Raw genomic sequence first — 15,725 nt, 5'->3', positions numbered from 1 at the left:
CGTTTTTTTTTTGTATTTTCAGATCGATCCAACGGAATCGGCTGTCGAATCTGTGGGTTACATGCATACAAAGTATACAGCACGCCAGTGTCTGTGTGCGTGCGCCTCTCTGCGTCTCCCCGACAGTGTATATGTGTGTGTGTGTGTCTATACGGATAAACTGACAGTGACGACGCACCTTTTTTATTTCCTCATCGAATGCGCACGACGTTATATATAGGTACACAGCCGACGTGCAAAATTGAAGTAGCGCTGCAGTGCGCGAATTCAAAATGTGACCGCCGCCGCATGCCGCAGAGCAACTATGCGCCAAGAACAAGAATAACAAGAGAACTTGCGGCACAAGAGGATAAATGCAGCGCGAGGAAAATATATATATAACGTGGTTTATATGCTGTATAGCACAGTGTCAGAAGTGGCGGCACATCTTGCGCTCTATACGTGCGTGCGTATGTATAGGTAATACAGCCACGCCTGCAGCGAGCTTAGCAGCGAGCAAAAATTTTTGTCGACGGGCTTGGATAAATATGCGAAATTGCTGGTAGGATGAAAATAAAAGACTTTTTCTCGGCTGGAAAATGTTCAATAATCTTTGATTCTCCGTATCGATCTATATATTTATAAATAATAATGTTTAATATTACATAAGTTCGGCGATAAGTACGTATGATTATACGTGCGCGACTTTCAGTATACGTTGACGTGTGTGGCAATATATCTTGAGTGTGGCGGAATTGAAGTTTCCGTAGACGAGTGTGCGCGAGGATGTTGTGTGTGTGTGTGTGTGTGTGTGTGTATACAGTGCAGCAGCGTCTCTATGTATAGTCCTCGATTAACGGAGGAAAAAATATATTATGCATATACACTTGACAGAATTCCGAGAAAAAAAATAGTTACTCGCGATTCGATCACGTGTATGTATAAGCAACCGTTTTTTTTCGTTCATGTTGTGCATTGCAAAGTTACCCGTACTTTGTGAGCGAGTGTGTAAATCGCGTTTATTGTCTGTTTTTTATTCGACTACGTCTTAAATTGTTTCGCATTTCCATAAATTTTATTGTATGGCTCTCCACGTCGCTGGGATGCGAGTGTGTATATCTTGTATTTATTTTTCCGTTTCACTGTTTTAGATTTACAAAAAGATAAGTATTGCATTATTGTGTCGAAGAAAAAAAAAAATTTTATAACGTTAGAGTAACGTGATTGTTTGATTGCTGAATAAATAAAAGTATTTATGGGACTTTGTGGTGTTTTATTACAAAGGCCGAATGTTGATTCCGAATTGTGACATCGATATATTAAATGTATACATTTTCAAAATTTAATGAATCATCCATTTTATAAAATACAAAATATATTATATGTTTAATCGATGTCAAACTCACTTTAACCGACAATTTTTAAAATAATAATAAATCGTAGAACGACGAATAATTTTGTAAATACTACATGTAAAATATGACAAAGGTACAGTGTGTGTCGACAAAAATAAAAACAAAACGAAATCGGAAAATAACAGGATACCTAGGTAAAGATTTTACTTTTTGCCTGCCTCTCTAATTATTCTTTTACAATGCGTCATTGTCGAGTGGCAATACGTTGTACATTACATTGATAACGAAAAAAAAAGTTTATTGATCACGAGTCAGATTTTAAACTCAAAGAAAAAAGCCTAATGGAATGTGGGTTATACTTAAATTGGGAACAGTGTGGTACAATACGATCGTGCATAAATCCAAGGTTACACCATCGGAACGTGATAAAAGAGCTATAATTCATTTTAATAATCAAATCCATTTACCTAATAGGAGAGGAATTTTTTATCACTCAGTACAATGATGTTATGTTAATAAGTAGCAAAAATTGAAAATTACCTGTAAAAATACACTTGTTCCTCGACGTTATTACAACAAACAGGTAAACAAATTCTTCAATATTCAATAATAATAATCAGTACTGTTATGGTAATGCGCGCAAGTTGATGAATAAAATGCAACGAACATTTTTAATATCGAATACCTCCGTGTTAAGGAAAAGTAACAGGCTATATTTCTGCAATTTTTCAGAATATTTCCTCTTGTAAGACAACCTTTTTACTCCTGCGTTCATGAGCTTTTTTAATTTTTTTCTTTCTTTTTTTTTTTTTTGAACGATAAAAATTAAACTGCAAATTATTATAACGCAAAATGTAAAAATTGTACTCTCCATTACAGTTTTAATAATTGCTTTGTGCACTCGAAATAAGTAAACTTTCTATTAAGAAATGAATAATACGATTCTCTTATGCTAAAAAATGCATTTTCAGCTTGAAGCAAAATTTCCTTTCTCTTTCTTTTATTTTTCCTCTAGATCCAAGAGAAGGAAATGTGTTTCTTTATTTTTCCGAAATTCTTCTTTGCTCGTGCGGAAAAAATCATTTTCGTAAAAAATGCAATCTCTCGAGCATGTTATAAACTCTCAATTCTCAATCATTCGACGCGGTTAGATTTACAAAGAACAAAAGCGCAATAAAAAATTCGTTCTACGTTTCATATACGTTCAAGCAAATTAGAATTTATTCTGTGATTTTTTAGAAAACAAACGGTTAAAAGGAAGTAGATTCCCGTTTGATTAACAAAGTGTTTCTGTATACATATTAAAAAAATAAAATCAAAAACTCGAATGGTCTTTTCATGAAATACGAAAAACCCGGTTAATGGTCTCGAAGGACGTTACGATTTTTAATGTTGTGTATATAAAATTAAATAGGCACGAAACTCGCTTCGGCATGTATATATAATATATAATTATATTTACAGAAACGATTAAATAACGAAACGAAAAAGGCGGAAAAAAATATGAAAATTTCAAGCACCCGCGTGTAAGAGAAGTGCAAAAAAAGGGGGCATAATTCAGCGGCGCGCACGGGTTCTGAACGAGCTTGTGCGCGTGCAATGTGTATATGCAACAGATACACGTGAATTTGTGTGTGCGAACGAATGAATGTTAAAGTAGGTCATGTATGTAAGAAAATTTACTTTGCGTTCATAATTCAATGCGGCGAGAGGTCGAAATCGTTCTAAATCTAATTTCTAGGGAAATATGGATGGCAAACATCAGCTCGTGCGCCAGATTTTCCAATATACATATATATATATTTTTATCTTCGGGTTCGTGTACGGTGCAAACACACACACACACACACACACACACACACACACACACACACACACACACACACACACACACACACACACACACACACACACACACACAGTATCAGAACACGTATACACCAGGAGCGCATATTTAAGGGCGTTAGCTCTTGCTAGATCGAGGAAAACATCTACAAGCAGGCGTATAGAGAGCGAGTGTGTGATTCCCGCGATGCCGCTCAGCTGTTTGTTTACGAAGCGAAAATTGACTTTAATCGTATAGATACACAAGGTAAAGCACCGCAGTTACATGCATACATATATGCGCGCGAACGTGCTAAAAGCACGTATTTTACGTTCTATTTGATAAGTCCCGGAAAATCGATATAAGGCGATGTCGGTATAATGCACAATACACGATGCACCGAGTGTACAAAAAAAAGAGAGCGGAAAAAAGAGAAACCCGTAAAATTTGCATGATATAAATCGGTCAATCGAATTTATTCTTCTCCCCCCGTCGTCCTCTCTCTCTCTCTCTCTCTCTCTGGCAACTGGAAAGCTGGCATTTACAGGCCGATCGAGTCCTGCGTGCGTATATGTGTATACTATCCTATACGTGTACAGAGATACCTCGTGATATAGATTTCAATTGGCAGAATACGCGATCGATATAGGCGTTCGCGCGTGTTCAACATTCGCGTGGTGGGTGCGGGTGTATGCACGTGGCGCATACGGAGGGTATAGTATGTGTGTGTGCGTGTGCAGCAGCTAGCTATAAAAGGGAGAACGGAGGATGAGGAGAGAGGATTGCGCCGGAGCTGCAGCTGTCCCTCACTCACTTCTCATTAGCATTGAAAAGCAGCAGTGACAGTAATCGTCGTCGACTGTGCTTGGCACGATATACATACATGTATAAGGTAGTAGCTGCAGCAGCATAGGCCGCCTGATAAACGCGAAACGAGAGAATCATTCGATTCGGCCCGGCCGGATTGTTCGTAATGGCAATTGGCTCGCGAATCCGCATATGAGGCATTTCATGCGAAGTGTCCTAGCGCTTCGCCGCGCGGCCCAATTAAGCGAAATCACTCAGTTTCTAACTCACGTAAAAAGTATCAAAATATACTCAGAAAAAATAACTAACTAATGATTTCGATAGGAAATTTCCTCAGCTTTCCGATGGTGTGGTCAGATTTTCCAAAATTTTCCATTTTCCCCGGAAAAATTTGACATAAAGTTTAAAACGCAAATATCTCAAAAAGCCCATTTTTAAGATTTTTTTAAATAGTCCCAATCGAAAGCTGAGGAAATTTCCTAACTGTATGCAAGTTTTCAGAGTGTGCAATTGATTATTACTCAATGAAATACAGCGAGGAACGTGTAAAAACGTGACATTTCGGCCCGTGCGGCAGCTGTTCCCGCGCGCAGTACCCCGCGCGTCGCAAAATCTCACGTTTTTACACGTTCGTCGCTGTATTTCATTGAGTAATAATCAATTGCACACTCTGAAAACTTGCATACAGTTAGGAAATTTCCTCAGCTTTCGATTGGGACTATTTAAAAAAATCTTAAAAATGGGCTTTTTGAGATATTTGCGTTTTAAACTTTATGTCAAATTTTTCCGGGGAAAATGGAAAATTTCGGAAAATCTGACCACACCATCGGAAAGCTGAGGAAATTTTCTATCGAAATCATTGGTTAGTTATTTTTTCTGAGTATATTTTGATACTTTTTACGTGAGTTAGAAACTGAGTGATTTCGCTTAATTGGGCCGCGCGGCGAAGCGCTAGGACACTTCGCATGAAATGCCTCATATAGCCCGAAAAGCACGCACGGACACATTCGATCCGCATATAGGTACGCGTGTGCGGCTAGAGTGTAGTGCGTTACAGACTTCACATTCCATGCATACACATACGCAGCTATGCTGTGTGCATAGGCGAGCTTCGGAAGATGAAAATGGATGATGCGTTCTAAATTGTGTGTCGCGCGTACTTTGCTATCGTTCATGCGCGTTCGTTGTGTGTGCACCATGCCCACTGTATATATCTATGTATTCTGCGTGTGTGCGTCTGTGTGTGAGTATGTAATATATACGCTTGTGCGTGTGCGTTTACTCAGTGTACCATGAGTAAGATCGATGAGCCCGTTGCGTGAACGTTTGGAAAAGAGAGAAAGAAACAGCAACAGCGTCGAGCATAAGTATATTGGTATACGTCTAGACTGTATATGTGCGTGTCTGCCTCGAGTCTGTGTGTGAATTTATTGTGATGTACGCGTATTATACGCGTGCAGCTGCGATTATATAGATATATATTGTTCGAAGAAGACTATGATGAGGACAATGATAAACGAGCTCCGGATAAAGAGAGAGAAAAAAAAAAGAAGAGTAAATGAAAATAAGTAAAAAGGTGATCAAAGACGACAAATTAAAAATTATGTATCATAAGCTATAACACACTGGCTCTTTATTATTTCTCGACTCAATCCCTTTCCTTTCAAGTAACCAACGTATTAATATAAATATTGCACATACGTGTATAGGAGTGGCGAAAAGCATGCATGGGACACGCTGCATAATGCAGTATTCAAATTATAATGGGCATCGGCGAGGAGCAGCCTGGGTTGCGGCCGCTCTTATTATACGACGCTCGAACGCGTGCGTGCATGGACGTGTGCGGCACTCCACCCCAAGAGGAACACGGTGAACCTGAAAAAAAAAGTTTTTTAATTAAAATTTTTTTGACTTGTTGACGTGAATACGTTGAAAGGCTGATGCCGCCGCTGCCTCGTGCGCTTTCAACCATGAACAGGTATACATAGTGGCACGAGCAGGAGCAGCAGCAACGACTCACATCGAGTGGCGAAGTTATACGGCGCACATAGTGCGTGTACGACTAGATATCATGCTGCTGCGTATACCGTCCGAATGATTTGCTCGAAATTTGATGAGTTTTTTTTTATGCCGCATAATCGCAAGTGTACACGTATATACCTACTTGCACCGATGCCGAAATGAATAACCACGAGGCTCTCTCCCTGGAATAGCTACACACGAGACCATCGCAGTCAACGGAAAAAATATACATTTTTTATGCTCGCCATGATGAGGGAATTTTTGTGGTATGGAAAAGAGCGACTTTTTGCGATGCATTGTGCGCGACGCGCTCCCATGTACACCTTATACACGTACTGGCCGGTATTTATTCAGCCCCGAGACTTTGACAAAGTGACGTTTAAATTGCATAAGCGCCACGCACCCACGCACGCAGCGCGGCAGCAGCACGCCTGGCCCATGTATGTGCGGTCGAGCTTTATTTCATTGGCGATTAAACGCCCGGGCATTTCTTTTAATAATGAAACACGATGCTGTAAGCCGCTTGCCGCGTTTTGTACTGCTTTTATTTTGTTCCTTTTCTTTTTATTTTGTTTCATTTCGCGCAAGCTCCTTATAGACATCCATGATGCGGAGCTGTGCAGCGTAGGTCCCGGTGGATTTTTGCTCTTTATTCCGACCGGATCGTTTCACGCTGGAATGGCTTCGCAAGCCGAGAAAATCCAATTGGTCATCTCAATGAAGGTAAGTGCGACATGCAGACACACACACGAGCGAGACAGAAAAAGCGGCAAAAAAAAGTTTGTTAGCTTGACGCATGAGGGACACCAGCTGGCAGCAGAGTTACGCACCCAGGCGCGTTCGCTTCAGAGGCTTTAAATAGGATGAAACAAATTTGATTGAAGCATCGTGTCCCGCCGTCACCCTCTCAAGGCAGCCAATAGTGCCTCCTGTGCCAGCTTCATGCGTGTGCGTGTGTGTGAGTCAACCCATCGAACTAAAAGCTTTCGATTGCCTGCCAGCGCAGCGCACGCGTCCACACATATATACTGCCTCACAGGCGTACAACTCGTAGCCTGCGATGTGTGCCGTTGTTTTTTGTTTTTCTATTTTTTCTAGCCATTATTTTATCGTGGCGCGACCAAAGTACAAAAAAAAATTCAACGAGTAAGCTCGATTCGTGCGGTGTGCTCACTTGGCTTTCCTGCCACTCGCGCCACGAGATCTATATTATTATATTGCTCGTTAATTTCTTCGCGGCAAAGCTCGCGCGCCAGAGAGAGTGAGAGCGAGAGAGAGAGAGAAAGAGGGCGGACCGGGGGGTAGCTCATGCATACATAAAGTGTGCGAAACAGCGAATGTAATGCAGCTTGTTATAATTAGTAAGACAAGTTTGCCTGGCAAAGTTTCGTTCGTTCGCTCTCTCGCTCGTTCGTTCGTTCGTTCGTGCGAGGTCTTGAGAAAATGAAACCCAGAAATATACCTACGCGCGCGTATATAGCCTTCACCGCCACCACCGCCACTTGCTCCTCGACGATAAGTCAGGAAGCACTTTATGATTATTCGCGCTCGCAGCTCGCGACGCTGCTTCTCCTCTAAAGCTCGCGAGTCTCGATATAACGTGTGCGCACGTCTGTGAGCGGCAGCACCGCCACGACTTCACGCGTCTTTTGTACTTGACTATTCTATCGAGATTCAGCCGGCGTGTCTTTTATTATATTTCGTCTATTTATTCACGCGGCAGCGCATACAGTAGCTGCTGAAGCTGACGATGAAATGCTTTAGCTTGGTATTATATGTAGCGAGAAAAATTGAAATTTACTGAAAATGACTTTGCGCGACGCGTGGCCTATATATTTATATATTATATGTAGTTCAGGAGCGCGAAGATTGACTAAATATTTAAAAAAGCCTTTTATATTTATAAAATCGTTTCGGTAAGAGTTCAATCTTTCATTTCAAGTTAATCATCGCTCCGTGAGAGAGAAAGAGAGTTAGCCTCATAATACGTCCTTCTGCTCCGAGAGCTTTATTCAGACACTTCATTTTTCTCTCTTTTCAGCAGCTCTTTCTTTTCTATGGTCGTCGTTTATACATATATAACAGCGGAACAGATGGCTCATATCATTCTCTCATCGATCTGCTTTTACGAGGCCAGTGACACTCGTTCGACGTTCGTTTTTACTCCTTTTTAAAAACTGCGCACGGCATATTTATATCGCGCACCACCCACGGTCGTACGCGCGTAAAGCGCGAATAGCATTTTTACGTCTTAATAAAAGGATACAATGGCGGGGGCACGCGCTAAATGTACCCGTACGCGCGCGCGCGTGCACATATTTCCAGGAAAACGAGTACACTCCAATGCGCAGCGCGTGCACGTATCCCGTCGAGCCGAAGCTTATGTCACGAAACGAGCGAAGCTATTTTAAATCGAATAGCACCTCATCGAGCCACGATCCTGTACACGTATACGGGGGTGCGCACGTGTATCGGCTTGGCTTTTGGAGCATCGATTAAGCAGCGACGTTTAGATATACACGTATAGCGCTACCATAAGGATCGCTATTATTATTTTGCCATGCAGCTGTAGTCTCGAGCACGCCATGACGTATACAGCACCCCTCGCGCGAGCACACATCTCGTCACGCGATGTGCATTGCACGCGTGTACGTATACTCGTGTATATATACGTATAGACCATCAATTTACCACGGGAAATATGTAGAAAGATAATCCATTAATGTAATTACTAGGAAAACGTACATCGAGAGCATATACACGGAACAGATAGGGAGAGAGCAAGCTCGAGCTTTTCGTTCGCTTTTTGCCGAACGAGCGCTAATATGAGCGAAGAACCGTACATTTTGATTCTTGCGCAGGGAGCGGGGGAAAATCATCGAGAAATACGTATATGTACCGTTGATTGCATTGCCCTCGGACAAAAGATTTCGAACATTTCAACCAGAAATAATGTAATTATGCCACGTACGTCCCTGTGTTATATTCAATAAAATCCAGCCGCACACACACGCGCGAGAATACACTTATGCTGGTATGTAGAGAGAGTAGATCTTTCCAGTTTAGTCGAAGCTTATAAAAACTGGACGAGATCCAAAAATTCATTCCCGAAAATGATAATGGTAAACTCGCCGAGCGGAGTACATCGAGCTCCTCCTCTGCGATATAAGCGAGATAATTCAAAGTCCGGCGCAGATTTGATACAAATATTTTTTCACCGCGCCCGCTGCTGCTCGTGCCGCCCGAGGATAAAAATTATACGCTATATGCACGAACGAGCGTGGCCGGTACGAACGGCTATAGAGATTGAATTTTTTTTTTGCTTCGAAGCAAAAATTAAATAAAACCGGTGATATTTCATTATAATTTCGGTCGCGTTTGATATCTGAGGAAAGCAGAAACGAGCGAGGGGGTCAGAGGGAATAGCAGGAGGAGAAAGGAGAAAATGGCACGATGAATACGATATATACAATGCAGCGGGGTCTGCTGTTGCGGCCAGCACCGTTGAGGCTCGCCCGCCCATATACAAAGCCCCAGAAGGGTATCATCGTATACAAGGGTATAACCGGCCGTCATTCAACGCATCGAACAGAACGCGAAGCCTCCGCTGCGGGCTTACATATATATATGCCGCAGCCTTAAAAACAAAAAGAGCCTCAGACGAGATTAGAACTCGATATAATCTACGTAGTGGAGCGAGAGGAGCTGCTTTGGCATTATACTATGTAGCTCGGGTGTGCTTGCATTGAATCGAACGAGCCCTGGCTCACGGGCTCAGTTGGTGCATATTACATTGGTAATTTAGTTATGCATACACATCTCGAATTTCGACGACGAAATGACGTAATTCCTCTCCATCGTAATTACTCCTCTTCGTAAGCCACGTCGGATCAACGGCGCAGCTAGCGTACGTCTTTCATTTAAAATACGCGACTCTGCTCGCTATACGCACCACGCCTATATATTCCATAGCTCTTTTTATCCTGCGGGGTATATTATATGGCTGGCTCATTTTCCGCGACTATACACGCGCGCATACGCGAACTTTTCTCAACAGGCGCCAGCTCGTTGCGCGCTTGTTGTAAGTACTTTTGTACCTTTACTGCGCGAACGAAAAATTCCTTCATTCGAATACCTCGTCGAAGTCGTCGTAGTCGTTGTCGTCGTCGTCGTCGTCTCGAGTGTACGATAAAAAAAAAAGGAGAAAAAGAAAGGGGAATAAAAAGGAAATTGTTCACCGCGAGACTATTTCGCGCGAATTCGAGCTCTCGCGTATACACTGCCAGCGCCATCCGGAATTGGAGAAAAAGTGCGTTATGCATAGCTCATACACGTTTGGAATTTCCAAATAATTCGATTTTTATTTCATTTTTATTCTTTTAGTTTTTTTTTAGTTATGCGCGCGGATCGAGGTGCTGATTCAAGTACGGCGGTGCGCAGCGAAACAATATGACACGTTTGACAAGATCGTGGTTTTGACACGTTGACCTGATTTCAATAAATACGCGCGCACAGGATTTATTTCGAGGCGAAAACAATTTTAATATTCGTATTTGAGCTAAAGAAGATAGATATAGTTTATAACTTGTGTGTGTGTGTGTGTGTGTGTGTGTGTGTGTGTGTGCGTGTATATCGGTATTCGATGCGTGTGCTTGGGAATTGAATTTGTCTAAAAAAAGTGGTGTGAAATCAACGCGATAATTTTGTTATTGAAACGTTTTTCCCAAGATGCATTCACCAACATCCGCGCCCCTCTTTTTTTTTTTTGTTTAATATAATTTTTCAAGGTCTGTTTGCTTCATCTCGAATGAAGTGCTCGTATTATATTCATAGTATATCGCTGGTTGTAGCATTTTTACGATTCCTTTCCTGACTCGGAGCGAAAAAAAGAGAAGAAGAAAAAGAAGCGCAGCCAATGCATAAAGCTCATACATAGATAGAGAGGACTTTGAGCCGAGAGTGTATGAGCAGCAGCGTTTCTTATAAGAAGACTCGTTAAATTTGCATGAGATCTCGAAATCGCTATATGTACGCCCGTCGTGAATTGTTTATTTGCCCACATATATACACCCACCAGCTGAGGATTTGTTGGCTGATCACACACACACACAAACATACACGCGAATTGACACATATAAAATATATATGGTCATAAGATAAAAAAAGCCCGAATCGTTAACAGCAAATGAATATTTATTCCGCTCCGAATAAACTCGCATTTATATATCTATGTAGGCATACGCCTATATTGGTAAGATTTCGATACACAAGCTCGAGGCTTAGGCGTGCCTCGGACAGATATACATATAGATAAATCGTCCTGCGCGAGAACATATTGTGACGCGCCGCCTCCACACTGCAGCGGGTGCATATTATCTTCCGTTACAAAAGAAATCCATTTGTACTCGCGGCAGCGAGCAAGAAGGGGGTAGGGGTAGGCGAGGCGGCAGCATAATATAAAAGAAAATAAGACTGAAAGATGTCAGCAGACCTCGGGCGGCGTTAGACAATCGCTCGGAAACTTATCAATAATACACATCCGCATTTTCCTTTCCATTTCCCGCTTTCGTCATCTTTTCATTCTCTTTCTCTGCTTTCGTTCTTTTTATCTTGCCTCTCTCTCATTTTTCTCTTTCTTTCCTAGCTATACGTTTCTTTTTTTTTGTCGTCGTCGTCGGTTCACAGACACACACGAGGGCTATTTCTTTTTTCGTCTCGTCGCGGATATGATATGTAAGCCCCTCTTCACGGCGACGAGCACGATAAACAACCGGAACAATTTCGCGGTATATAAGGCTCGGCCCGGGCTCCGGCATTATTTCCGAGAATGCGCGCAGCAAGCCCACCCGAGGTTTTGTCTTCATTGCAATAAAAATATATACAACCGTCCACAACATTTTCTGTACAACGGAGCGAGAGAGACGACAAAAAGAAAGGAAACTTTTTTTTCTCTAGTTTCGCGTTTATGTGTGTGTATGTGTGTATGTGGATGCGCTGTGCAGGATACCTGCAACTATCCTGTACATATAAATGTGTGTCTGTGTGTGTATGTGTGCGCGCGGCAGAGCTCGAAAAAGGCAATTGCTATTGACCTTATTGAATGGGACAAATCGATTCTGTATTGAAGGTGCAGCACTACACATACTACACGTTTAGATGCAGACGTACATATACCTCTCGTACATATATCTGGTGTCGTTGGGCAAAAAATCCGTTTGACCAAATGGATCGTTGACAGTTTTTAACGCTCGCGCGGATGATTTTGAAAAGAGATCGCCGCTGCAGCACTGCTCCTATTATACCGCGTGGATTTTTTTTCTCTCGTATCACATACACCTGTTTTCTGTTTCGAATGCACATGGCTGGCTCCGAATACACACAGAGTGCTACACTCTTTCTTTGTCCGCACGCTGACGCAACATCGATGCGCGCACAAAACGCACGCGATTACATCGGCAAAAGCGTAAGAGGGGAAAAAAAAGAACCGTGGCGTTCGTCCTCTTGATTTTTCTATTGCCGCGCACAATACGAAAAATATAACCTATGCGCGAGATAGGAATAAAAAGGATAAAACAACTTTTTTATGCGTGTATAAATCGAAATTCATCGTGGCGATTTTCACTCTGTAGGTGTAGCTTCGACTTTGTCTGGTATTTCGAAGCTTTAGATGTTGGCGAAGTAACGTACTTTTATACACAGTCTCGAGAAAATTCAACGGATTCTTAACCGCGGCCATTCTCAAATTAACGTATCCTTTTATGTAAACTTTTAAGTATCGAGCATCAAACACAAATAAAATTAATTTTAATACCTTGGATACGTTTGATGCAACTTTCAACTTTTGTTCTAGATAAGTACTTTCTTGTAACTGACATTGTTTTACCCTCCAAAATTTTTCGAAATTTACGGTTATGGAAACGCAACTCATTTTCAGATTCGTATCTTTACTTGATTAACGACGTAGATAAATATCCTAATTGATTTTACTTCAATTCTGCCTAAATATTTCAGAACTAAAGAACTGAGGTTTTTATAACGGCTCTGAATCTTTTTTACTTTTGAAAATCAGAATGTCCAACACAGTGATTCGTAAATTTAGTTTCAAGCGGTTGGCTACAAAGTGCGGATTGAAGCGTGAACCGCCGTCACTGCAGCCGGGACAATTGATCTAACCTCGCAATAAAATTTGAGTGTATTTATCTGCACCTGCCTTCAAAATGTAAGTTTTTAACAATAAATATCATGGTGATTGTTTAATAACTAATAAATTATGACAGATGATATATTTTACTTATCTGATGCATATATTTTTTTCTATTATCGTCTCAAAAGCAATGAAAACATTACAATTTTGTATTTGTTTACAGGGCCGCGATAACAAAACCAAAGTCTGAGATGACACCAGAAGAGCTGGCAAAACGCGAGGAGGAAGAATTCAACACTGGGCCACTTTCGGTCCTCACGCAATCTGTGAGAAATAATACGCAGGTGCTTATTAATTGCAGAAACAACAAAAAATTGTTGGGACGTGTGAAGGCTTTTGATAGGCATTGCAACATGGTTTTGGAAAATGTTAAGGAAATGTGGACAGAGTTACCTAGAACTGGCAAAGGCAAAAAGAAGGTTGGTTCCCTCTTAATAATTTGCAAAAATATGTTTATGTTAATAATGTGCATTAACTTTTTGGACAGCAAAGATAAAAATATAAATCTAATTATTTTCTTGTATTTTTCAGGCAAAGCCAGTGAATAAAGACAGATTTATCTCAAAAATGTTTTTACGAGGAGATTCAGTTATATTGGTTGTAAGAAACCCATTGGCCAATACAGCAAAGTAATGCTCTAAATGCTATTTTTAACATTAATTATAAATATACAAAATAGGTATAAGAATTTTTTTAAAATAAATTCCTGAATCTTTAAGTTACATCTTTTATTTATTCTTTATCATGAAATCATGTATTAAATGAAAAATATGAATTGTACAAATTCATTGGAATTCATTTAAGAGTGTTCATAGCACTGTCTGTGAATTTAGAAAAAATTACCAATACGTGTAAAGATATTTTTAAAAAATGGAATGCTTAAACTTCAAAAAATGTTGTATTTTATTTATATTCCAACACAAAATAATATTATAATTAATAATTTATAATTTATTAAAGAAAGTACGAAACTGGAACAGCAACATTCACATTGATCTTTGCTGACTCCCTTAGTCTCTTTCAGCAATTGTTGTAAGATGTCTATCAATTTCTTGCTCTGTCAGGTTTCTAAAAAAATTGAATAAAATATTACAAATTAGTCCAACAATTAAAAGGGGGATAAAATAATTATAATTAAAAATGAACCAGTTCAAAATCTAAATCTTTTTCTTGTTCTGTCTGGAATAAAAAATATGTATACCTGAACTTAGGATCATCTTTTGTAACAACTCCAATCTCTAATTCAGTAGGTTTGAAGTCGACAGAAAGAACTGTTGATAAACAAGTAATGGCTAGTTGGATTGTTTCATCATAATCATAATTCTGCTTTTTCTTCAACTTCTTCTCAAGGTAAGAATTAGCTTCAGTATGCTTAGCTCCGGCAGAAACAGCTCTGTAACCACAGAAGTAACCAGCTGGATCAGCTTTGTAAATGCAAGGCCCCTTTTCGCTATCATAGGCAATAAGTATCATGGAGCAGCCTAAAGGTCTCATTTCAGCATTTTGAGTGTAGACCTGACTAATATCCGCTACCCTTTTGCAAAGAACATCCACAGGAATTTCATATCCATATTTGTATTTGTAATGAGCAGCTTCGTAACGGGCCCTTTGTACCTGAGATTTGCTGTCAGCTGTAAAAATGATTAAATAATTGATATATAATAGATATAAAAACATTTTAAGCAAATCAATTTTAAAACAATTGATAGAAAAAGTTTAACGACAATTTTAATCAGTGTTTATCTGTAAGTAATAATTTCCAATTTACCAATCATCCCAGTCATAACACAACCAATGTGATCAGTTATCCTGAAGGAATGAGTAACAGTGGATGGGTCCAAAAGCTTATCCTACAAATGAAAAGTAAAAAAATATCACGCATCAATTAATAATATACACTTGAGCGAAATGATTTGTTTCTGGAAAATTGTTAGGTTATATTTAAATATATCTTACCGGAACTTTTTTCTGTGTCGCAAAAACGGCGGTGTCAACTCCCTTGACAGCCACCGAGGTGAGCCCACCCTGATTGATGGCCTTGAAAGCATACTCTGCAATTGACAATAACAATTCATGTCATAACAGTAAACACAGTCGGCAAAATTTCAAAAAGTGCAGATCATCGCACTGTGAGAGTCTCGACTTGTAGGTTTATTTTTAACGAGACAAATCAATCACCGAGGAAGATTTACGAACCAAAAAAATGCTAATAAATCTTAGAACAATAATTTGTTGCAAATACTCACCTACTTGGTAGAGACGGCCTTCAGGTGAGAAAATAGTAATGTGTCGATCAAAACCAGCACTGCTTCCTCGCGCCATGTTTGCTGATTTGCTTTTCGCGAGACGCGACAAATGCCACTTTCGACGGTCAGCGCAGACTACAAAGTTTTGATCAGTAAATGCGGGATACACCGCTAGCAGCGCTTCCATAGCATTTCAAGAATAAGCAAATTCGTGCGGGGTAAGCGATGACAATTACGCAGAAATTTTCACAGGATTTTGGAAACATAAGATGAGAGATGCAAGATTC

The 15,725-nt window shown here is 40.3% G+C and overlaps 3 protein-coding genes across 5 annotated transcripts in view; 2 read left to right on the top strand and 1 right to left on the bottom strand.

The window, feature by feature from the left end:
- The window catches only part of LOC106650339 (zwei Ig domain protein zig-8-like), a 59,616-nt gene extending 57,550 nt beyond the window's left edge, over window positions 1–2,066 (top strand). For all 3 annotated transcript variants that reach the window (XM_023462418.1, XM_023462419.1, XM_023462417.1), the window contains one exon: window positions 23–2,066. The gene's annotated coding sequence lies outside the window, so the exon portion shown is untranslated. The remainder of the gene's footprint in view (window positions 1–22) is intronic.
- Window positions 2,067–13,098: 11,032 nt separating this feature from the next.
- On the top strand, window positions 13,099–14,086 carry LOC106650368 (probable small nuclear ribonucleoprotein Sm D2). The gene is made up of 3 exons (XM_014368322.2): window positions 13,099–13,207; window positions 13,356–13,611; window positions 13,724–14,086. Coding segments are annotated over exons 1-3 (360 nt in total). The 5' UTR covers window positions 13,099–13,205; the 3' UTR covers window positions 13,826–14,086.
- LOC106650367 (proteasome subunit alpha type-6-like) lies at window positions 14,078–15,561 on the bottom strand. The gene is made up of 5 exons (XM_014368321.2): window positions 15,439–15,561; window positions 15,149–15,243; window positions 14,961–15,042; window positions 14,394–14,823; window positions 14,078–14,260 (listed from the first exon to the last, which is right to left on the bottom strand). The coding sequence occupies exons 1-5, from the start codon at window positions 15,512–15,514 to the stop codon at window positions 14,203–14,205; spliced, it is 741 nt and encodes a 246-aa protein (XP_014223807.1). The 5' UTR covers window positions 15,515–15,561; the 3' UTR covers window positions 14,078–14,202.
- Window positions 15,562–15,725: the final 164 nt, after the last annotated feature.

This window comes from Trichogramma pretiosum, unplaced genomic scaffold, assembly GCF_000599845.2.
Source record: "Trichogramma pretiosum strain Unisexual culture from Peru unplaced genomic scaffold, Tpre_2.0 scaffold3, whole genome shotgun sequence".
Taxonomy (NCBI): domain Eukaryota; kingdom Metazoa; phylum Arthropoda; class Insecta; order Hymenoptera; family Trichogrammatidae; genus Trichogramma; species Trichogramma pretiosum.
This window is presented reverse-complemented; position numbering and strand designations above follow the sequence as displayed.